Source organism: Tachyglossus aculeatus, chromosome 14 (assembly GCF_015852505.1).
Source record: "Tachyglossus aculeatus isolate mTacAcu1 chromosome 14, mTacAcu1.pri, whole genome shotgun sequence".
Taxonomy (NCBI): domain Eukaryota; kingdom Metazoa; phylum Chordata; class Mammalia; order Monotremata; family Tachyglossidae; genus Tachyglossus; species Tachyglossus aculeatus.
Genome location: NC_052079.1, coordinates 47333610 through 47358178, shown reverse-complemented (window position 1 = coordinate 47358178; position 24569 = coordinate 47333610). Strand labels below are relative to the sequence as shown.

Here is a 24569-nt window from a genome sequence, read left to right as displayed (position 1 = left end):
CAGCGGGCTCACAGTCTAAAAGGGGGAGATTACCTTGTATCTACCTCAGCGCTTAGAACAGTGCTTGGCACATAGTAAGAGCTTAATGAATACCATTATTATTATTATTATTATCATCATCTACCCCGGGGCTTAGAACAGTGCCTGGCACCTCTCCCCACCACTGTTGGGTAGGGACCGTCTCTATATGTTGCCAACTTGTACTTCCCAAGCGCTTAGTACAGTGCTCTGCACATAGTAAGCGCTCAATAAATACGATTGATGATGATGATGATGATAGTAAGCGCTTAACAGATACCATTAATTTTTATTATTCTTACAAGGAGCTTGCTGCCTACAGGCTTTCTCTGTCGGGGAGTGGGGAAGACTCTCTCAACACTGCTACAGCCATTGGGCTTCAGACCTGGGAAAGGAGAAAAGGAGGAAAAGGTGCCCAGTATTATAATAATGGCATTTGTTAAGCGCTTACTATGTGCCAAGCACTGTTCTAAGCACTGGGGGGGATACAATGCGATCAAGTTGTCCCACGTGGGGCTCACAGTCTTCATCCCCCTTTTTACAGACGAGGGAACTGAGGCTCAGAGAAGTGAAGTGACTTGCCCAAGGTCACACGGCAGACTTGTGGTGGAGCCGGGATTCGAACCCATGACCTCTGACTCCAAAGCCCGTGCTCTTTCCATTGAGCCACGCTGCTTCTCCACTTACTATGTGCCAAGCACTGTACTAAGTGCTGGGGTGGATAATAATAATAATAATAATAATAATAATAATAATAATAATAATAGCAACAATACAAGCAATCAGGTGAGACACAGTCCCTGTCCCACATGGGGCTCACAGTCTCAATCCCCATTTTACACATGAAGTAACTGAGGCACAGAGAAGAAAAGTGACTCGCCCAAGGTCACACACAGACATTTGACAGAATCAGGATTAGAACCCACGACCTTCTTACTCCCAAGCCCATGCTCTTTCCGCTGCTTCTCTCAGTATTGCCACTCTGCACAATTTGTATATGTTTGTACATATTTATTACTCCATTTATTTTACTTGTACATATCTCTTCTATTTATTTTATCTTGTTAGTATGTTTGGATTTGTTCTCCGCCTCCCCCGCTTAGACTGTGAGCCCACTGTTGGGTTAGGACCGTCTCTCTATGTTGCCAACCTGTACTTCCCAAGCGCTTAGTACACTGCTCTGCCCACAGTAAGCGCTCAATAAATACGACTGATTGATTGATTTGAAGGCAACCAAGGTGGAATTCCAACAGGGGGGGAATTGAGAGATGAGACCCACTCCAGGTGTTCGAAATGCTGGTTTCTTTCCTTTTTAATACATAAGTACAAAATTTCATTTCTTTATACAACAGCAATGGAATCCGGACCGAACCACTGGGATTTATTTAAAAAAACAAAAAAAAAAGAAAACGAAACAAAAGGATATAAAAACGGTACGCGGGTCTCCGTCCAAAGCTTCCTCTCTGCTAGTACCAAATACCACACGGTGCCGATTATCATACAAATGTGTACAAATCTTAAATACAAATTCATAGGGGTCGGATTAAAAACAAAACACCCTCTCGCCAATATTTCACTAGTTATAAGGACGGCGGAGTTAGAAGTCCCCTTTTTCTGTTTCCTGTGTCCGGGCTCAGAGCTTCCAGTTCCCTCCCTAACGCGCTCCGATGAACGAGAATCGGAATCCGGTTTTAGAATCGCCCAGGAATCACCCCGGAATTTGGGTCTCTCCCGCCCGGCTTTCTCCCAAATTTTCCACCCGGCTTTTGTCCCCCCGTTACCTCACCTAGCCCACTTCCAAGCGCGTTGTTGCGCACGGGAAGGGGATTAAGGTAGGATAAAGCCAGTCTTTCCCCACGGACCGCGTCCCGTCGGGAAGCCGAGATGTCCCGCAGACCCAAACCGAACCCGATCCTTTCCTCTCCCGGAGAGGAAATCTCCGGCTGAAGGCCTCAGCCTCTTTCCGTTTCCGTCGTCCTCCGTGGGACGGCACGACACTGGCCCTTCCCAAGCGCTCAGCACAGTGCTCTGCACCCGGTGAGCGCTCAATAAATACCACCGAATGAATGAACACGACCTGACCTCGGGAGAGCTGACGCCCGCGGTGTGAGGAATCCCAGGGCACGCTGGAGGGTGGGAGATGGGGAAGAGACGGGAGGGAAGGGAAACAGCTAATCCATCCTTATCTTCCACGCGCTGTGGCTAGTGGGGGTTTTTGTTTTTAAATTAGCTATACAGAAATTTACAGGATAAATTAAAATCCGACAGATTACGAGTTAAATACATATATTTAAAAAAAAAAAAAAGGAATCAGACGCGCACCCACATATAAACCCTACATGAAAATCAAGTGCTTTCCTGCGACTCACGTCAGAGGGGAAGGCGGAAGACCACCCGTCTTCCGCTGCCACCGGGCAGCTTGGTGGGCCACTTGGACGAATCTGGGGCTACTTTTTGGCCGTCACGTGGGTCTTTGCTGTTTTTCGTTCGTCGGATGCGACAGCGGCAGGACGAGGAGATGTTCGTCCCGACGCGGTGTAAAGTGGGGTTGGAAGGGCCCGTTTGTTGGGTGTTAGGATGTGGTGCTGGGCACCGGGAGGGGAAATCTGAGGGTTTTCCTTGTGGGGGGCTGCAAGAACATCCCCCCCGTCCCGCCCCGTGCTACGGGGGGAACGGACGGGTCCAGATTAGCGGCCCTGGAGACCAAGGCTTCTGCCCAGAAGAGGTGCGTTGGCAGCCAACGAGGCATCTCCTCCTGCCAAGGGTGGATCCGCTCTCGGAAGCATCCGCCCCCCTCGCCACTCCCGGGCACGCGAAGCGTCGGAACGGGAACCCTCGACGGACGCAACGGGAAAGGTTTGCGGCCCAGTCCCGCGGTGGCGGCCTCAAGAGCTTGGAATCCCCAATCCCTCCTCGCTCCCTTCCGGCCTGTTACACTTCGGACTTTATGAAGGGTCGTCGATGAGTCTGCCGGGAAAACTACCGGACTTTAACCGGTGCGGAAAAGAGGGGCTTCGGCTGCCCCGGACCACCCTCCCCTCCGTCGCCTCCCCCGCCCCCGGACGCGTAGTTACTTTGATTTTTAAGGCAGATTCACCCACCCCGGGAGGAACAACCGACGACAACCACAAAACCCCCCACCGGGCCTCCGGTGGAGAATTCCGGACGGAAGGGTGGCGATTCTTCGGAACATCGTTAAAAGTAAAAGAGTTACAGTCCTATGTATATATTATACATTTGGTAAAAATTTTAAAAACCTACAGCCGGAGCCCCACGGGGGGTCCCGGAATAGTCCGTACGGACGTGAACCGGCGGAGAGGAAGGTTTCTGTCCGGCGGGGGGGTACGGGGAGGCCTTTGCTGTCAGAGTCCAGGCATGATGTAAGCGATATTGTCTAGTGTATTTGACTGCAAAACAAGAACGGAGACAATCAATATCCTCTTCCTTTCCCTGTGTACTCGAGGGAGAAGGTTGAAGGGAGGGAAAGAGAGGAAAGTCAGGCTGAAGTGGGGCGCAGCACAAGCCTGGGAATCAGAAGGACCTGGATTCCAATCCCAGCTCCGCCGCGTGTCTGCTGTGTTTCCCTGGGCAGGTCACTTCACTTCTCTGGGCCTCACTTACCTCACCTGTAAAGTAGGGATTAAGACTGCGAGCCCTGTGTCGGGCAGGGACTGTCTCCAACCTGATTAGTTTGTATCTACCCCAGTGCTTTGTACAACGCCTGGCACATAGTCAGTGCTTAACAAACAGGATGAAACCCCCGCCCCCCCAAAATAACTTTTAAAGCAGGACACAGAATTTGGTTTGGTCATTTCCATTAGAAAGGAGTACTGGTACCAAAGAAAACTGCCATGCGATTGGTATCCTAGGGGAACCATACACCTTAATCCCCCAGAAGGATAATTATCCCTGAATCATCATCATCGATCGTATTTATTGAGCGCTTACTGTGTGCAGAGCACTGGACTAAGCGCTTGGGAAGTATAAGTTGGCAACATAGAGAGACAGTCCCTACCCAACAGTGGGCTCACAGTCATCGTCATCAATAGTATCTACTGAGCGCTTAATACCTGCACAGCGCCGTAGTAGCACGGGAGAGTACGAGCGCTCGGGCGAGTGCGACACGACAGGGTTGGCAGACGCTTGCCCTGCCCACAACAAATAAACTTGGAAAACCCAGGCAAAAATAAAACAACTCCAAGACGATGGGCTCTTGGCTCAGGAAGAGATCTCAGGAGTCACTGTCAACTACTCCATCCCATTACTGGCTAAAAATGAAGAGCTAATCCAAACTATAAAACCTGGGAATCATCTGGAAGAGGAGAGAAACTTAAAATGAAAAGCCTGGCTTTGCCACTATATAAACCTCCGGTTCATCTCTGTTCTCTGTCTCCCCCCTTCTAGACTGTGAGCCCACCGCTGGGTAGGGACTGTCTCTATATGGTGCCAACTTGTCCTTCCCAAGTGCTTAGTCCAGTGCTCTGCACACAGTAAGCGCTCAATAAATACGATTGATTGATTTTACTTGTATACATCTATTCTATTTATTTTATTTTGTTAATATGTTTTGTTCTCTGTCTCCCCCTTCTAGACTGCGAGCCCACCGTTGGGTAGGGACTGTCTCTATATGGTGCCAACTTGCCCTTCCCAAGCGCTTAGTCTAGTGCTCTGCACACAGTAAGCGCTCAATAAATACAATTGATTGATTTTACTTGTACATATCTATTCTTTTTCTTTTATTTTGTTAATATGTTTTGTTCTCTGTCTCCCCCTTCTAGACTGCGAGCCCACTGTTGGATAGGGACCGTCTCTATATGTTGCCAACCTGTACTCCCCAAGCACTTAGTACAGTGCTCTGCACACAGTAAGCGCTCAATAAATACGACTGATTGATTGATTTTGCTTGTACATATCTATTCTATTTATTTTATTTTGTTAATATGTTTTGTTCTCTGTCTCCCCCTTCTAGACTGCGAGCCCACCGTTGGGTAGGGACCGTCTCTATATGTTGCCAACTTGGACTTCCCAAGCGCTTAGTCCAGTGCTCTGCACACAGTAAGCGCTCAATAAATACGATTGATTGATTGATTGACGTCGGGAATATCGACGCTGGGTACGGCGTGCCACGAAGGAAAGAACGGAGCTGGCAAAGGTGGGCGGTAGTAATACTGATTGGGGGACAGCCACCAAAATGATTAGGGAGAGGAGACACCCTTTGGTCGAGAACGGATCGAAAAGATGAGGATTGAAGGCGAGACCGCTTTAGAATGGTATTTGTTAAGCGCTTACTATGTCCCAGGCACTGTAGAGACATACCTGTAGATACGGGAGGTAGATACCGAGGTAGCCTTCCCAGACTGAACCCCCTTTTTCCTCTCCTCCTCCCCATCCCCCCCACCCTACCCCCTTCCCCTCCCCACAGCCCCTGGATATATGTTTGTACAGATTAATTATTGTTTATTTTACTTGTACATATTTACTATTCTATTTATTTTGTTAATGATATGCATTTAAGTTTAATTCTATTGTTCTGACGACCTGACACCTGTCTTCTTGTTTTGTTGTCTGTCTCCCCCTTCTAGACCGTGAGCCCGCTGTTGGGTAGGGACCGCCTCTATACGTTGCCGACTTGGGCTTCCCAAGCGCTTAGTACAGTGCTCTGCACACGGTAAGCGCTCAATAGATACGACTGAATGAATGAATCCAAGACAATCAGGTTGGCCGTAACGAAGGGAACGGACCGGTCAAGCTCAAATGGTCGCCCTTCAAATCCCACGGGACCGAGGTTTGGAGGGCGCTCATCGGAACAGGACAAAAAAAGCGTCACTCCGCCTCATTCCCGACACCTGGAATTCATTATCACAGAAAGTTGTCCCGGCAGAAAGCATCGACAGGTTCAAGAAGGGACCGGATGTGGTCACGGAAGGCTGGTTGATGATGGCTTACTAGGTGGAAAAGTTAAGAATGCTAGAAGATTCAAGGAGGGCTTAATAGTTTGATAGATAATAGGGATGTGGTTTAATACAGGGAAACATTAGAGCACCTAGAAAGTACTTCTCTAATCATCAAGATGGTTCCTTGGAGGAGCTACTGTTAATATTCATTCATTCATTCAACCGTATTTACTGAGCACTTACTGCGTGCACAGCACTGAACTAAGCGCTTGGGAAGTACAAGTTGGCAACATATAGAGACGGTCCCTACCCAACAGTGGGCTCACAGGCTACAGCAACAATAATAATTACGGTATTTTTTAAGCGCTTACTTATGTGCCAGATACTGTACTAAGCGCTGGGGTGGATACAAACAAATTGGGTTGGACACAGTCCCTGTCCCGTGTGGGGTTCACAATCTCAGTCCCCATTTTACAGATGAGGGAACTGAGGAGCAGAGAATAATAATAATAATAATAATGATGGCAATTATTAAGCGCTTACTATGTGCAAAGCACTGTTCTAAGCGCTGGGGAGGTTACAAGGTGATCAGGTTGTCCCACAGGGGCCTTGCAGTCTTCACCCCCATTTTCCAGATGAGGGAACTGAGGCCCAGAGAAGTGAAGTGACTTGCCCCAAGTCACACAGCTGACAAGTGGCGGGGGCCGGGATTAGAACCCGTGACCTTGACCGTGACCTCTAGCCACTAGGCCACGCTGCTTCCGTCCCTTCTGTCGGTGACAGACGGCTGGGTTGAACGGGTCCCGGTTGGATCCCGTCCAATGTGGCTGACGCTCTCCTAAACCGACAATCAATCAGTCGTATTTATTGAGCGCTTACTGTGTGCAGAGCACTGGACTAAGCGCTTGGGAAGTCCAAGGTGGCAACATATAGAGACGGTCCCTACCCAACAGTGGGCTCCCGGTCTAAAAGGCCCGGAGGCCTTCCTGAATTCTCTCCCCATCCGCCCCAGACCCGTTGGGCACGTTCGACTCACCAGGACTTGCTTGGGGCAACCGTTCAACTCGGGCAGCTGGGTGGTCAGACACGCCAACGGCCCGAGGGCGCAGATGATGGAGTCCAACAGCACCGACAGACTCCCGGACACAGCCACCATCCCCTGAAACCACGAACAAAAAACACAAAAAACACTTTAAGGGAAAGAGACCAGAAACTCCGGTTGCTTCCAGGTTTCTCCCTTCTGCGGTCTTTCCGGCTTGCTTCCAGAATCCTTTATTCTTCTTAATTCTTCATAGTTATTCATAGTATTCACATAGTATTTAAACCCGGGGGGTCAATCAATCAATCAATCATATTTATTGAGCGCTTACTGTGTGCAGAGCACTGTACTAAGCGCTAGGGAAGTACAAGTTGGCAACGTATAGAGACATCAAACTGCTGCTCACTGCTCCCCCCATCTTACCCCCTTCCCTTCCCCACAGCACCTGTATATATGTATATATGGTTGTACATATTTATTACTCCATTTATTTTACTTGTACATATCTATCCTATTTATTTTATTTTGTTAGTATGTTTGGTTTTGTTCTCTGTCTCCCCCTTTTAGACTGTGAGCCCACTGTTGGGTGGGGACTGTCTCTATACTGTTGGGTGGGGACTGTCTCTATATGTTGCCAATCTGTACTTCCCAAGCGCTTAGTACAGTGCTCTGCACATAGTAAGCGCTCAATAAATACGATTGATGATGATGATGATGATGACAATGGTGGGAACGGATGTGAATGGTGTAAACTGTGCCATTAATTCGTAGTTATTCATAGTAATTCATAGTACTATGGGACTGGATTGTTCCGGGTCCTCAAACCCACTTCCAGTAGTAACAGCCGCAGTCATAGCAGCACTTATTGAGCAAGGCACTTTATCAGACGCTCAGATAGGTCAGAATAAGCCTCTTATGCGCTAATAGGGGAGACAAAAATGACTGCTCTGGTTGTAAATACTTTAATTCTAAATATTTTAATTTGTGCCAAGCACCGTACTGAGCCCTGGGGTAGCTACAGGATAAGCAGGCCGGACACAGTCTCGGGTAGGGATACTTTGACTGCTCTAGTTGTAAATATTTTAAAAGCGTCCCTCCCCGAGACTGTGCCCGGCCTGCTTATCTTGTAGCTACCCCCGTGCTTAGTACGGTGCTTGGCACACGGTGAACTCTAAACAATAATAATAACAATAATAAAAAAGCGGAGGACAGCTGGAAAGATCAGGACGCCGAGGACATCTCTGGATATACTTAATGGCACACGAAAAGGTTGCCTTTGGGTTACTGTCCTTGCTGTTTATAGCGCCTGGGACTCTTTTTTTGCCTCCTCGTCTCTCTGCCCGTACGAAGCTCTGGCTTGAGGAGAGCTCCTTCCTTCTGCTCTCTCCTCGGGAACTGATTCCCAATTTTCATCTGGGGCCCTGCCTAAGCTTTTGCTTTATGGTGCCCTTAAAACGCTTCCTCCGTCCTCCTTGCTTTCCGCTTTGCCATTTCGGTTCTCCTCAAAGCTGTCGCTCGCCCTCCCGTCGTGAGAGCCCAAGCTTCTTACTCTACGAGACCGACTTGGCTCGACAACTTCACAGTCGCCGTGCTCGTCTCCGGCCACGAGTCGGTCGGTTCGGACTCCAAACGAGCGAGCCGCTGCCGGGCGGGATTCCGGAAATCTTCCGTTTCAGGGACGATGGGTCTGCTGCGGGAGTAGATCCCATTCTGAGCCCCAAGTGACCCCGGGCAACCGTGCCCACTCTACCCACCTCGGTTTCCTGGAGGCGGTGCCCGATGAGGCTGAGGGATTCCCCCAGCAGCTGAAGATGTGCCGCTACGTCGATCGGCTCTGTCTCGGGGACTTTGGCTGGTGAGGGAGAGAATACCACAGTGCTGGCCGGGGACTTCTTGTGGGGAGACAATACTCCCACAGGAGAGGCTGAGGTCACATGGAGAGAGACAGAAAGACACACACACACAACTTGAGAACAACGCGCTGCTGCTAACTGTTGTCCCTGTTATACTGTACTCTCCCAAGTGCTTAGTAGAGGGTTTCGCACACAGTAAGCGCTCAATAAATACAACTGAGTGAACGATTTCCAGGATCATTCATTTCTATTAACGTGTGTCTCCCCCTAAACTGTAAACTCGTTGTGAGAAGGGACCGTGTCTATCAATTCTGTTACGTTGTACTCTCCTGAGTGCTTAGTACAGGGCTTTGCACACAGTAAGCACTCAATACAACTGAATGACTGAACGATTTCCCGGATCATTTATTTCTATTACCGTGTGTCTCCACCTAAACTGTAAGCTCGTTGTGAGAAGGGACCGTGTCTATCAATTCTGTTACGTTGTACTCTCCCGAGTGCTTAGTACAGGGCTTTGCACACAGTAAGCACTCAATACAACTGAATGACTGAACGATTTTCCCGGTCATTTATTTCTATTAACGTGTGTCTCCCCCTAAACTGTAAGCTCGTTGTGAGAAGGGACTGTGTCTATCAATTCTGTTACGTTGTACTCTCCCGAGTGCTTAGTACAGGGCTTTGCACACAGTAAGCACTCAATACAACTGAATGACTGAACGATTGCCCAGATCGTTTATTTTTATTAATGTGTGTCTCCCCCTAAACTGCAAGCTCGTTGTGAGAAGGGACCGTGTCTATCAATTCTGTTACGTTGCACTCTCCCAAGTGCTTAGTATAGGGCTTTGCACACGGTAAGTGCTCATTAAATACAACTGAATGAGTGAACGATTTCCAAGATCATTTATTTCTATTAACGAGTGTCTCCCCCTAAACTGTAAGCTCGTTATGAGAAGGGACTGTGTCTACCAATTCTGTTACGTTGTACTCTCCCGAGTGCATAGTATAGGGCTTTGCACATAGTAAGCGCTCAATAAATACAACTGAATGAGTGAACGATTTCCACGATCATTTATTTCTATTACCGTGTGTCTCCCCCTAAACTATAAGCTCGTTGTGAGAAGGGACCGTGTCTATCAATTCTGTTACGTTGTACTCTCCCAAGTGCTTAGTACAGGGCTTTGCACACGGTAAGCGCTCAAGGAATACAACTGAATGACTGAACATTTCCAAGATCATTTATTTCTATTAACGTGTGTCTCCCCCTAAACTGTAAGCTCGCTGTGAGAAGGGACCGCGTCTATCAATTCTGTTACGTTGTACTCTCCCAAGTGCTTAGTATAGGGCTTTGCACATGGTAAGAGCTCAATAAATACAACTGAATGACTGAACGATTTCCCGGATCATTTATTTCTATTAACATGTGTCTCCCCCTAAACTGTAGGCTCCTTGTGAGAAGGGACCGTGTCTACCATTTCTGTTACATTGTACTCTCCCGTATGCTTATATGCTTATGCTTATGCTTATCCCATATCGGGACCGTCTCTATATGTTGCCAACTTGTCCTTCCCAAGCGCTTAGTCCAGTGCTCTGCACACAGTAAGCGCTCAATACATACGATTGAATGAGTGAATGAATGAATATGCTTAGTCCAGTGTTCTGCACACAGTAAGTGCTCAATAAATACCACCAATTGGTCCTCTTTCTAGTCTTTAATCCTCAGGGAGGGTTAGGGATGAAGTCACAGCAGCATGGGAGTCAGAAATCAATCGATCGTATTTACTGAGTGCTTACTTTGTGCAGAGCACTGTACTAAGCGCTTGGGAAGTCCAAGTCGGCAACATATAGAGACAGCCCCTACCCAACAGTGGGCTCACAGTCTAAAAGTCATGGGTTCTAATCCCCGCTCCACCACTTGTCTGCTTGGTGACCTTGGGTAAGTCACTTCATCTGTAAAACGGGGAGACTGGAAGCCCCACGTGGGACAGGGACGGTCCAACCCGTTCTACCTGGATGCACCCCTGCGCTTAGTACAGTGCCTGGCACGTCGTAAGCGCTTAATGAGTACCACAATTATTTTTTTTCTTATTAGCATTTAAGGGGTCAAAGTTCAACGCTTCCAGAAGGCCTGCTTCCATTTTCTGGTTCAGAAGCAACTTGAGTCTCGGAGAATCCCGAGCCCAAGGAGCGGGTTGGAGTCCTTACCTTTCGCTTTCACGGAGCCCTCCGGCCCAGCTGCTTTCCGCTTCACAGTTGTGGCTTCTGCTTTGTTCTGCTTGTGTTGCAGATACTGGGCTTTCTGCTTCCAAACCTACGCAGAAGCCAGGAAAAAGGGAATTGTCATTCCAGAAATGGCATCAAAGGAGACAATGAAATAATGAAGGAAATAACGCCCCAGCTTTGGAAGGTACAAGTCGAGACTGTGCTGCTGGGGTGGGCTGGCGGAAGGCGAAGCCTTGAGGGCCCCAGCCTAGGGAATCTGTTTGTACATATTTATTACTCTATTTATTTATTTTACTTGTACATATCTATTCCATTTATTTTATTTTGTTAATATGTTTGGTTTTGTTCTCTGTCTCCCCCTTCTACACCGTGAGCCCACTGTTGGGTAGGGACTGTCTCTAGATGTTGCCAACGTGTACTTCCCAAGCGCTTAGTACAGTGCTCTGCATCATCATCATCATCAATCGTATTTATTGAGCGCTTACTGTGGGCAGAGCACTGTACTAAGCGCTTGGGAAGTACAAATTGGCAACACATAGAGACGGCCCCTACCCAACAGTGGGCTCACAGTCTAAAAGGGGGAGACAGAGAACAAAACCAAACATACTAACAAAATAAAATAAATAGAATAGACATGTACAAATAAAATAAATAAATAAATAAATAAATAGAGTAATAAATATGTACAAACATATATACATATATACAGGTATATATACATATATACAGGTACACACAGTAAGCGCTCAATAAATAGGATTGATTGATTGATCTGGCCCTCCCCCACTGCCCCTCAAAGCGCAAGGAGCAACTATGATCCTCACACATGGATTCTCAAGCCTCAATTTTGCATGAAATGCAAGTTCTCTGAGCCACAGGTCAGCGCACAGCTAGCGCTCAAAAAACACGGCCTAAAAATACGTTTGTCAACTCTCATTACACTGCGCTTCTGGAGGAACTCTGTAACTGTACTTTAGAAATCGCCTAGATTGCGAGCCCCAGAATGGGGCAGGGATTGTGCCTGATTTGGACACAATTTGGAAACATAATAATAATAATAATGGCATTTATTAAGCGCTTACTATGCGCAAAGCACTGTTCTAAGCGCTGGGGAGGTTACAAGGTGATCAGGTTGTCCCACGAGGGGCTCAGAGTCTTAACCCCCATTTTACAGATGAGGGAACTGAGGCCCAGAGAATAATAATAACAATAATAATAACAATAATAATGGTATTTGTTAAGCGCTTCCTATGTGCAAAGCACTGTTCTAAGCACTGGGGGGGATATAAGATGATCATGTTGTCCCACGTGGGGCTCACAGTCTTAACCCCCATTTTACAGATGAGGGAACTGAGGCCCAGAGAATAATAATAATAATAATAACGGTATTTGTTAAGCGCTTACTATGTGCAAAGCACTGTTCTAAGCACTGGGGTGGATATAAGATGATGAGGTTGTCCCACGTGGGGCTCACAGTCTTAATCCCCATTTTACAGATGAGGTCACTGAGGCCCAGAGAAGTGAAGTGACTTGCCAAAGTCACACAGCTGACAGTCGGCGGAGCTGGGATTTGAACCCGTGACCTCTGACTCCAAAGCCCGGCCTCTTTCCACTGAGCCACGCTTGTCTGCTGATTCCGTTGTACTCTCCCAAGCGCTTAGTATGGGGGGGGGGGTAGAGCCTGAGCCTGGGATTCCAGGTCATGGGTTCTAATCCCGGCCCCGCCACTTGGCTGCTGGGTGACCACGGGCAAGTCATTTCCCTTCTCTTTGCCTCCGTCCCCTCATCTGTAAGATCCGATCAAGGCTGTGAGCCCTACAGCGGACAGGTACTGTGTCCAACCGGATTAGCTTCTATCTACCCCAGCGCTTAGAACAGTCCTTGGCACATAGTCAGTGCTTAACAAATACCGCAATGATCAATATTATTAGTAGCAGTAAGCGCTCAATAAATACCATTGATTTGGTTAGCTTCTAGGCTGTTAATTCATTGTGGGTCAGGAATGTGTCTAACCAACTTTGTTGAACTGTACTCACCCAAGTGCTTAGTTAAGTAGTTCAGAGCTCTGCACACAGTAAGTGCTCAATAAATACGACCTATTGTTCTACCCCAAAGTTTAGTGCAGTGCGTGGCAGCTGCTCAAAGCTTAATAAATACAATTGTTAGTACCATTATTATCTAGGCCAGTGACGGACATCCTTATACTACGTTTGTTGATAATGATAATAACAATAAGCCCACTGTTGGGTAGGGACTGTCTCTACATGTTGCCAAATTGTACTTCCCAAGGGCTTAGTACAGCGCTCTGCCCACAGTAAGCGCTCAATAAATACGATTGATGATGATGATGATGAATGATGGTATTTGTTCAGCGCTTACTATGTGCCAAGCACTGTTCTAAGCACTGGAGTAGATACAAGGTAATCAGGTTGTCCCACATGGGGCTCACAGTGAGGCACGGAGAAGTGAACTGGCTTGCCTAAGGTCACACAGCACACAAGTGTCGGAACCGGGATTAATAATAATAATAATGACGGCATTTATTAAGCGCTTACTATGTGCAAAGCACTGTTCTAAGCGCTGGGGAGGTTACAAGGTGGTCAGGTTGTCCCACGGGGGGCTCACAGTCTTAATCCCCGTTTTAGAGATGAGGGAACTGAGGCCCAGAGAAGTAAAGTGACTTGCCCGAAGTCACCCAGCTCACAGTTGGCAGAGCCGGGATTTGAACCCATGAACTCTGACTCCAAAGCCCGGGCTCCTTCCACTGAGCCCCGCTGCTTCCCTAAAATCCAAGTCCTCTAAACTCCCAAGCCCGGGCTCTTTCCACTAAGCCCCGCTGCTTCTCTCCAATGGTGACGATCAGCAGTCTTGCTACTGAAGAAATCGCTTCTAATGAGCCCACTGTTGGGTAGGGACTGTCTCTATGTGTTTCCAACTTGTACTTCCCAAGCGCTTAGTACAGTGCTCTGCACACAGTAAGCACTCAATACGATTGATTGATTCATCCCTGCAACGAAGTTCAGCCAGCCAAGCTAATCTAGTAACTTCGCCTTGTTCTTGACTCTATCTCTGTCCCCTCATTCAATTCCATTCCTCTGACCCAAACTTTCCCCAGCATTCCCAAATTCTGATGACACATCACAGCCCTCCCCATATTCAAAGCTGTCCTGAGAGCTCATTTCCTCCACCTTTCCATCCCCAAAGAATTCCCACCATCTTCAATTCCGTAACCCCTCGGCCTCCTCTGGCAGTTATATGCTTATACCCACTCTCGGCCCTTATGTTTAAACATTTATTAACTGTTCGCTCAGTTACAAATTCTGATCATTCTGTCCATATTTTTATGTCTCATGTCTCTCAAGCTCCTTGTGGGCCAGAATTGTATTACTTGCTGGTTCATCAAAACAATAATAACTGTGGTATTTATTAAGCACTTACTATACCCCAAGCACCGTAGTATATGCAAGGTAAACATATTGGACGCCATCCCCGTCCCACACGGGGCTCAGATGTTTGATCCCCAATTTACAGAGGAGGTTATGGAGGCACGGAAGTGATTTGCCCAAGGTCACGCTGCAGGCAAGGGGCAGAACAAGGATTAGAACCCAGATCCCTTAACACCCAGGCCTGTGCCTTTTTCACTCGGTCACCGCTGTTTGTTTTGTACTTTCCAAGAGTTTAGTGCAGTGTAGTGCACCTAATGGGTGCTCTATAAATGCTATTATTACTATTCCTTCCAATATCACCACTACCACTCTGCTCATTTCACGCTCTGGACCGGGGACTATTCTCACTATTTTTCCGGGGCCCAGGTTGGGTTTTGCAGGTGAAATATCACCAAATTATTTAGCTAGGCGGGAGGTACTTACCAGCTTGTCCTTCTCTGGTAGCTGCTTCCACACTTCAGCCAATTTTTTGCTAAGTTCCCCAAAATCTAGCAAGGAAGAAACAACCAAATAATAACGAGCACCCCCCTCCCCCGCGCCCCCGCCGTTCCACCCACCAGAGTTTGGTTAAATACTCCTGAAGGTGGAGGCCGGATACAAGGTTTGCCCACGGGAGTGGAATTGGTTTTGAGGGTTCCTAACATCACCAGCTCCTCTTGGCTTTCAGCGGGTGGAGGAGGCTGAAATTGCAAAAGGGCCCGTCTGATTCCTGGATAAGGTCTGGTGTCCCTCTTCCTCCCTCCCTCCTTTAAATATCTGCTTCTAAAATTGGCCGATTGGGAAGCAAACCCATGCCGGTGGGGGACAATAAGCCACGGGCCACCGGCAAGGCACGGAAACGTGCCGATTCCAGGAGATATCGCCCTCCGAGCAAATTTAGGTCTTTTTCCGGATTCAAAAGTGCCGCCACAAGTACCCGTAGACAGTGTCCGCGCGTGTACAGCTGTAGAAAGATACTGAAAAACATCTCGCTCCGGTCAAAGAGCGGACTTTGACTCGGGCTGGCTATTTACACGTTGGTAAACGTGTGGAGGGGGTGATGCGAGCCACCACCATTATAACTCCAGCGCCGCCGTAAATCATAAAAAAGCTACACCAAAGGGCTGATGAGGACAGACGACCCAATTTAGGGAGCGGATGAGACATCTTCGTCGACGCACATGCTCATAAAAATGTCTAGGCTGGATGCTGGATTTCTACGCCAGCATCCTTATTTAATGCTTTCCCCTCGAGAAATTCAAATCTACAAATAGTAACCTAGAGAATTACAGTGAATTAATGGATACCAAGTGTGTGGTTGGGGTTCCTTTTTTTTTTTGACAATTTAGACGGGAATTGAGGCAGGAAAGTGAGGCGGCTTGAGAGGTAGTCACTGAAGCAGAGGGAGCTAGAAATAGACTCTTTTGAGTGTTCTCCTAATGAGATCATCCTTTCTCCCATCCGCGAGCTAGCTTCATTATAGAGGAGAAAAGACAGGGAGAAAGTGGCTTCAGATCTGGTTTCATTGCACCGCTCGAAGGGTGAGAAGAGACGGGGGAGACGAGGCATTTTCTCACCTATTCCCGGATGCTCGGCAACTATAGTGACCCGGTATTCCTTACAGAACACCTGGTAGGCCGACATGTTCTTCTTCTTCGGCTAGTCCCCGCGGGAAAAGACAAAGAGGATAAGATTTAGTTACTCCACTGAGGAGCCGGTCGTAGGAGACACAGACGGAAGGATGCCCGTATTGCTCTCCAAGGAGAAAGAGCTTGAAAAGGAGCTTCCCCTCAACATTCCTGAAGTGGAAAACCCATCCATCAAAGACGCCGGACCGCCAAAAACGGTGGTCGGAAACCAGAAGTTATACTTTGGCAATACAGCGGCTGGCCCACTTGATCCTAATCCTCAAATTATATAGCAAAGATGCCCCCCTCCCCTCCCGCACTTGTTAAATCCCCCCCAATCACTAATGGTTCACGTCACAGTACGGAACCGTGATCCCTCATGAAAAACGGTATCTCTGTCGATAGCTTTGCCCCTGACAAATGTACACCCCAAAATCTGTAAATAGCTAGAGGAATTTACGTGAATAGTTCCGGAAAAAAAGAAAGATCCCTCATGAAAAACGGTATCTCTGTTGATGGCTTTGCCCCTGACAAATGTACACCCCAAAATCTGTAAATAGCTAGAGGAATTTACGTGAATAGTTCCGGAAAAAAAGAAAGATTCCCTCATGAAAAACGGTATCTCTGTCGATGGCTTTGCCCCTGACAAATGTGCACCCCCAAATCTGTAAATACCTGGAGGGATTTACGTGAATAGCTCCGGAAAAAAAGAAAGAAAACCATAAAGTATGGACAGTGTGTTGGAAGAGCGATGGAGAGACTACTATGAATGGTTTCTGACACTGCTTCGAAAAGTTATCTCGTACGTGAGTGAAATAGGAACTCCTCGATAAATACGAGGTGTTTGAATTGTGTGATTTTTTTTTCTCTCCAGGAGGCTGTTTTTGCCCATAAAGCATTATTTTGGAATTCGGCACCCGGGCGGCCCATTTGAATGCCGACGGATAGAGACTCGGGAGCTTGGGATGAACCAAAGCGGCGTTTACAAGCTCTCGTTTTAATGGGGGGGGGAGATTTTCCAACCCACTGGCCCCCAGTTCACACCCCTCGCTCCTCCCCATCCCTTATCCCTTATCCCATCCCTCATCTGCTTCCCTGGCCGCCACCTCCTAGATCACACCCTTGGTTCCCTCACCCGACAACTCCCTACGCTGAAAGCTCATTGTGGGCAGGGAACATCTCGACCAAGTCGGTTGTACTGTACTCTCCCTACTGCTTAGTACATAGTAAGTGCTCACAAATATCATTAATAATAATAATGATACTTACGGTATTTGTTAAGTGCCAAGAACTGTTCTAAGCGCTGGGGGAGATACAAGGTAATCAGCTTGTCCCACGTGGGGCTCACAATCATTTACAGACGAGGGAACTTGAGGCACAGAGAAGTTAAGTGGCTTGCCCAAGGTCACCCAGCAGACAAGTGGTGGAGGCGGGATTAGAACCCACATCCTCCGACTCCCAAGCCCGTACTCCTGCCATTAAGCCACGCTGTTTCTCTACAATGATTAACGAGGACAATTCCTCCCAAGCCCCCAGACCCCAAAATCTGCTGGTCCCAGCTCTCCCCCTCTTCAAAGCTTTCCTAAAATCCCTCTCCCTCCAGCAAACCCGAGATATTCCCCAAACCCCATGTCTTATCAACCCAACACCTACTCCGTAGCACGTATGAATCATTTCTACACAACCTCCACACCCTTGTGTATCACTTTCATTATTTATCTCATCCTTACATATTCATTCCATTGCCCAGATTGATCAGTTGTACTGATTGAGCACTTACTGTGAGCAAAGCACTAAGCGCTTGGGAGAGCACAATACAACAGCTTAATCTAGAGGATGCTCCTTTTTCTTCATACTGTCAATCATATTTTGGAGCGCTTACTGTGTGCAGAGCACTGTGCTAAGTGCTTGGGAGCGTACAATATAATAAACAGATATGTTTCTCCTAATATTCAAAAAGATTCTGCATGTCTGAGCTTCTCAGGGTTAGGAAATGTGTCTTTTGCTTCTCCTGGACTTTCACTGATGCTTCGAACATAATAGTGTGGTGCACTAAGGCACTAAAATACCATTATTTTTCTTCCTACTAAAACTCCCTTCCGCCAACTCCCCAGGCCCCCACAGGTTCACACACTTGAGGAGGTAACAGGTGCTTCTCCCACTGAGACGGCACAATGCAGTTTCCCCCTCCCGAACCAGAGTGACACCATAGTGTTTGTAGCACTGACGCTTTTTGCGTCATAAATGGGTAGCACCCGAGATGCGCTACTAGGACTAAGTGGAAAAAAGGAGGAGGAAAATAGAGGTCAGAGACGAGGAGCAACATGAGAAGCGATGTGGACTAGCGCTTAGTACAGTGCTCTGCACATAGTAAGCGCTCAATAAATACGACTGATGATGACTAGTGGGGAAAGCACAGGCCTGGGAGTTGGAGGACCGGGTTCTAATTCGAGCTGCTGTATTTGCCTGCTACGGGACACTTCTCTGGGTCTCAGTTTCCTCAACTGCAGAATGGAGATTCCATTCCTGTTCTCCCTCCTCAGACTCTGAGCCCCACGCAGGGCCTAATGGCTTTGTATCTACCCCAGTGCTCGGTAGGGTGCTTGGCATATAGAAAGCGCTTAATAAATACCACGCTTATTCAGATGAAAAAGAACAGCCTCCTTTGGGTTGAAGCACCTCCCTGTTTAGATACATTGACACGAAATACGGCAACACCGACTCTGCGGAGGTGAACCCTGCCCTTCCTCCTCCTCCTTTACTTTTTCCCCTCCTACACACCTCCATCTGGAGCTGCGGCCCGTTCTCATCGCCAAAATTCGCCTCCGCACGTGGTTCGTACTTGGAAATCTTTTTAAAGTTCAGGGAGAGTTTCTGTTTCACCTCCACGTGTAAGACCCTCTGCTTGCTTTCTCCTGCACCGGCACTGGGGTTCGGACCCAAGGGGGTTAAGGTGCCCCACAACATAAACCAGTTCCCGTCATATGCAAGTGAAAAGTGGGCTTTTCCAATGTTAATCTTCAACAACCGCCCTGAGCTCCAACCTCTGCCAGCAACAGCCCTGTTTCAACAGGTTGCGGGTGAAAGGCATCACAAGAGCAAGCCACATTCAACAGGTAACGGGGGCAGAGGAGTGTTGGGTAGGGACCGTCTCTATATGTTGCCGATCTGTACTTCCCAAGCGCTTAGTACAGTGCCGCGCACACAGTAAGTGCTCCATAAATACGACTGAACGATTTCCTTGGAAACGGAAGGAAACCGGCGCCAATTTTCTCAGGAATAAAGGTACCAACCCCCTCTCTCATCCTATCCAGAATAGGACGATCGGGTAATTGGAACCAAGAATCTGAAGAGGAGTTGAAAGACGCAAAATTAGACTTTACGTTACCTTCTCCCCCGGGTTAGGCAATCTCTGAATGCTTTCCTTGGCCAATTTGTACTTCCCAAGCGCTTAGTACAGTGCTCTGCACATAGTAAGCGCTCAATAAATACGATTGATTGATTGATTGATTGAGAGAAAGCGCCGACAGCCGATCCCACGTGAACAGCTTTGACAACTAAGGAAGCTGGAGAAAACTTCCAGGAAAAGCCAGGAACTATGAGACAGTGCGCTTCCTTGCCCTGAAGACCGAGTGGGATCCTCATTCCCAAAGAGGGAATGAGGGCCTCGCCTTAACGTCGTCGTCGCTGCTGTTTCCTTAGGACAGTGCCGCGCTCCTCAAACTCTTTCACCAGGTGCCAACTGGGTGCAACCCACCATTTCATTCATTCAGTCGTATTTATTGAGCGCTTACTGTGTGCAGGGCACCGCACTAGGCGCTTGGAAAGTACAATTCGGCAACAGATAGAGGCAGTCAGCGTGGCTCAGTGGAAAGAGTCCGGGCTTTGGAGTCAGACGTCATGGGTTCAAATCCCGGCTCCGCCACTTGTCAGCTGTGTGACTTTGGGCAAGTCGCTTCACTTCTCCGGGCCCCAGTTACCTCATCTGGAAAATGGGGATTAAGTTTGTGAGCCCCACGTGGGGCAATCTGATCACCCTGCATCCTTCCCCGCGCTTAGAACAGTGCTTTGCACATAGTAAGCGCTTAACAAATGCCATCATTATTATCATTATTTATTTATTGAGCGCTTACTGTGTGCAGAGCACTGGACTAAGTTGGCAACATACAGAGACGGTCCCTACCCAACAGCGGGCTCGCAGTCCAGACCCGCACGGAAAAGTGGAAATTCTACGCGTGATTTTGAGAGGTGGCTCCCCAAACCCCCGAATGAGGTTAGAATAGGGCAAATGTGTTCTCGGCTGTTCCCGCCGCGGGTCGGTTACAGGTGATGAAAAGAAGAGAAGAATTAAAAGGGTGTTTCGGGAAAAGCGTCCGATTGGAATACAGCTACCTCAGTAGCCGCAAGATTCGGACCAACGGCCAGCTGGGCTCCTCCTGACGGGAAGGCGGCCGGTCCGGGCGGGGTGACGGTGAGAGGAGTCCGGGGATGAGCATGGCTCCCTCCCTCCGTGTGACTTCTCCTTCGCCCGCTCCTCTTCTGCCTCAGCCGCGCCGGGGCCAGCGGGAGGGGGGAATGCAGAGGCACAAGTTTCTACGGATCGTCATACGGTCAAGTCCAAATGAAATGCATAACAAAACCCCACAAAACACACACGCATTTTGGCAGCAGTCCTGGTTTTTGTCTTGATTTTTTTTCCTGCTGAAATTCTACAGTTCTGCACGGGTTCCCTCTTTCCCGCTCAAGGCAGGCAAAAAGAAACCAACAAACCGTCCAACCGACAGGCAGAATGAGGTCTAAGCATAACTTTTCCACCTGTATTTGACAAACCCTATGAGGAAAATTGATATCCTCACCCCTTAAGGAATTACGTTTTGGGGTCGTCTTTTCGGTAATCTGAATTACAATTTCCTATTTTTTTTTTTTTAAAAAAGGGCCACTTTACTCAGGGTAACCACCAAAGCTCCCTAACTCCCTCCACCTCCATTTTCCCCCGACCGTCCACCAGCCACGCGAGCCACCCAGACGTGAGGCCTGTGACGACACAATCGCGACAGACACACAAAGTCAATATCTCGTTTTCTGAGAAAACCAAAGGCAAAATATTCCTACTCCAATTTGTAAAGGCAGTAAAGAAGGGATAGGAAAAGCTCCACTGCCTGCGGGGGATATCAGGTCCTTTAGTAGAAAATAATAATAATAGTAACGGCATTTGTTCAGCGTTTACTATGTGCAAAGCACTGTTCTAAGCGCCGGGGCGGATACAAGGTGATCAGGTTGTCCCACGGGGGGCTCACGGTCTTCCCCTCCATTTTACAGATGAGGTAACTGAGGCTCTGAGAAATTAAGTGACTTGCCCAAGGTCACGTGGCGGAGCCAGGATTAGAACCCATGACCAGGCTCTTTCCACTGGGCCATGCTGCTTCTCTAAAATGCTTACGGGGGTGTCTCAGCGAAGATACTTTTCCATTCCCAGATGGTGCGGACCCCCAGTTACTTCTTCCGATCTTTCCCAGATGATTCCTATGACCCCCGACCTTCTTTCCGCAGAACTTATATAAACAACCTGCTAGAGGGCAAAGGAGAGTAGATTTCGCTCCCTTGGGAGAGTCCAGTCAGTCAGTCGTATTTATTGAGCGCTTCCCGTGTGCAGAGCACTGTACTGAGCGCTCGGGAGAGTACAACGGCTCCATTCCCTGCCTACAAGGAGCTTACAGTCTGGAGGGAGTCGAGAAGGAGTCCAAGTCTCGGTCGGAGCACTCCCAGTGGGCCTCTGCGAGCGAAAGCTCCATGAGGAACGAGAGCCAAAGAGGGGAGACAGGACACAGCCCCGCTAACGACAAGCACAACATTACAAATTGTGTCTGCGGACCACACGCTTCACCTACGGTGGTACCTTCTTTGCAGCACGTAGAACAGTGCTTGGCACATAGTAAGCGCCTAACAAATACCATCATTATTACAGACAGGACAACTCTACGCAGCCAGCCCTCCTAAGTCTCTGCTGCTCAATGGGTAACACTATCATTATTGTTATTATTATTATTATTCTGGCATTTGCTAGGTGCTCACTGTGGGTCAGGGACTGTAGCCTGGCATAGTTGCTACGGCACGGGCCCGGGAGTCAAAAGGTCACGGGTTCTAGTCCCGGCTCCGCCACTTCTCTGCTGTGTGGCCTTGGGCAAGTCACTTCGCTTCTCCGGGCCTCGGTTACCTCATCTGCACAAAGGGGGTTAAGACCGTGAGCCTTATACCGGACAGGGACCGCGTCCAACGCGATTTGCTTGTATCCACCCCGGCGCTTGGTACGGTGCCCGCCACGTAGCAAGCATTTAAATACTATTATCATTATCATCACTAAACACCGGAGTAAACATCTCTCTGAGAGTGTCCCAGTCTATATAGGAGGGGCTTGGTGGGGGTAGTTTCCATTCTGCATTCCACCCGCCGAGCTTTTTCCCTGAAATTTCCAGCAACTCACCCGACGGGAACAACGTTGCTCGATTCCGCTCTTTACCTTTTCGATTTTTTCGGCCTTCTCTTTCTCCCGCTCTTCTCTCCTCTTCTTTTTCTCACTCTGCCCGTCCGGATGGAAGACAGGCGGCGGCGGGGGAGGCGGCGGGGCGGCGAGGGGGTAGGAGGGGGCGCCGGGCGGGGGGCCGGGGGCCCCGGCGACTTCGTCGCCTGCCGATCCCCCGGAGGAGACCCCGGCGCTTCTTCTGGACTTCGAGTGCCTCCTCTCCTTGTGCTTCTCCTTGTCCTTCTTCTTCTTGCTCTTCTTGGACTTCTTCTTCTTCTTGATCTCGCGGTACGAGTCATCTATGACCAGTTCCCCGGCCTCCAGCTCCCCGCCCGAGGAGGAGGCCGACTCCGGGCCCGGTTCCAGGCCGGAGAGCTCGTAGTCGGCCCCGTGCCGATCCGGGAAGAGGGAGGCGTCCGGCCTGAAGTCTTCGGGGCCGGGACGGGGCGGCGGGTGCGGGTCCGAGCTCGGCTTGTGCTTCTTCCGGGAGGTTTTCAGAAAGCTCTGCAGTTCGTGGCCCAGAAGGAGAGCCCCTTGCTCGTCCCGCGCCGACTTCCTGGAGGATTTTTTGGCGGCGCCTTGTGCGGGAGGGTAGGGAAAGGCCTCTTCGTCGGCTGCGCCGCCTCCCTTCTCTTTGGGGGACAGGATGAGCTTCATCTTCAGGCCGTCCGGCTCCCGCAGGGTCAGCGTCTCCGTGTTCACGTACAGCGGCTTCATTTTTTTGGACTTGTGGTAGCCGCCGTCGTCTACGGAGGGCTCGCCGCCGCTCCCGCTCACCTTCCTCCTGTGGTGCTCCTTCTTGCTTTCCGAGTAGCTCGAGGAACTGAAGGAGGAGAAGGAGGATTTCTCTCCGCTCTTGCGGGAGGGCTTGGAGCCCGTGGCCAACGGCGAGGTGATGGCCTTCAGCAGGTCCATGGCCGTGTCGGTGGACGGCGGGCTGGAGACCGCCTTTTTCTTTTTCTTCTGTGATGGCTCCAGAGGCGAAAGGTCTGAAAAAGGTCCAAAGGAGGGCAGCTGTGAAAAGGCGACGGGCAACTTTCCATCACGCTCCCCGGCTCACCAGAGTCTCCCGACCGGTGAGAAGCAGGGGCTGATGGGGAGGGGGAAGGGATGGGAGGGAGGGAGGTCTTCCGAAATAGTCCCAGCACTGAGAGAGAGACAGAGAGAGAGGGAGGGAGAGAGGGGAGAGAAAGAGAGCACTGCTGCCTCCGAAAACCGGGAGCCGGGTTACCCCTGGAGTTGCTTCCACTGATTCTTCGCACGGCCACATAAGGGACCACACTCCGACGGAGGGCAACGGCTGTGGGGAGTAAGGTGAGTTACGGTTCAGAATTCAGAGTGCCGCTGGTCTCTGGGCCCAGGCCGGACCCACTTCGGAGTGAGCGCTCCGTAAATACGACTGACTGACTGAATGAATGAATGAGAAGGGTTAGGCCCTTCAGCCACGTTGGCATCCCAGCTAAGAAAAACCGGTCTCGTACACGAGAGGATGAGCAAGGAAGGTGTTCCTTGCTGGAGGGAGACGAGACCAGGGGCGGGCCACAGGGCTCGAGGGCCTCCCGCGGCGGATGGGCCGCTAGACGATAAAGACCGGGCAAGAGAGAAGTGGTTTGGGGCTGGGGGGAGAGGAGAGGGGAGAAGGAACCTGGTACCTGGTGTAGCCAAATGAAGACTGTTCTTCTATGCTGAATCCTCCAAAAATACCAGCCCTCCACCTCTCTCCTCCTCCACACTGGTTTACCGGCACTCAGAACAAGAACCACTGCCCTGTTAAATAGGCCACTGAGTCAGCAACGTCTACAGCCCTTTCCCCTAGCCCGACTCCAACAACCAGGAGGGGAGTCCGCCCCTCCTCTTCGTCACTTCTTCCCCCACCCCCCTCACCTCCATAGTAGAAATCATCCGAAGAGTGCTTCCTCTTCTTCTTGTGAGTGTCCGTCCCCAGGAAGGAGCGGTCACTATCCTGGAATCA

General features: G+C 49.3%; 1 protein-coding gene across 3 annotated transcripts in view; it reads right to left on the bottom strand.

Moving 5' to 3' along the window:
• Positions 1–1305: 1305 nt before the first annotated feature.
• Positions 1306–24569, bottom strand: part of HMGXB4 (HMG-box containing 4) — a 36150-nt gene continuing 12886 nt past the window's right edge. For 2 of the 3 annotated variants that reach the window (XM_038756264.1, XM_038756262.1), the window contains exons 3-10: positions 24482–24560; positions 22595–23586; positions 16027–16108; positions 14894–14958; positions 11007–11112; positions 8706–8875; positions 6949–7071; positions 1306–3425 (exon numbers count right to left, since the gene is read on the bottom strand). In XM_038756264.1, the coding sequence (XP_038612192.1) occupies positions 3381–3425; positions 6949–7071; positions 8706–8875; positions 11007–11112; positions 14894–14958; positions 16027–16108; positions 22595–23512 (1509 nt within the window). In that variant the 5' untranslated portion in view covers positions 23513–23586; positions 24482–24560 and the 3' untranslated portion in view covers positions 1306–3380. Of the gene's footprint in view, positions 3426–6948; positions 7072–8705; positions 8876–11006; positions 11113–14893; positions 14959–16026; positions 16109–22594; positions 23587–24249; positions 24334–24481; positions 24561–24569 lie in introns of those variants that run through there. The other variant, XM_038756263.1, reaches the window with a different exon arrangement.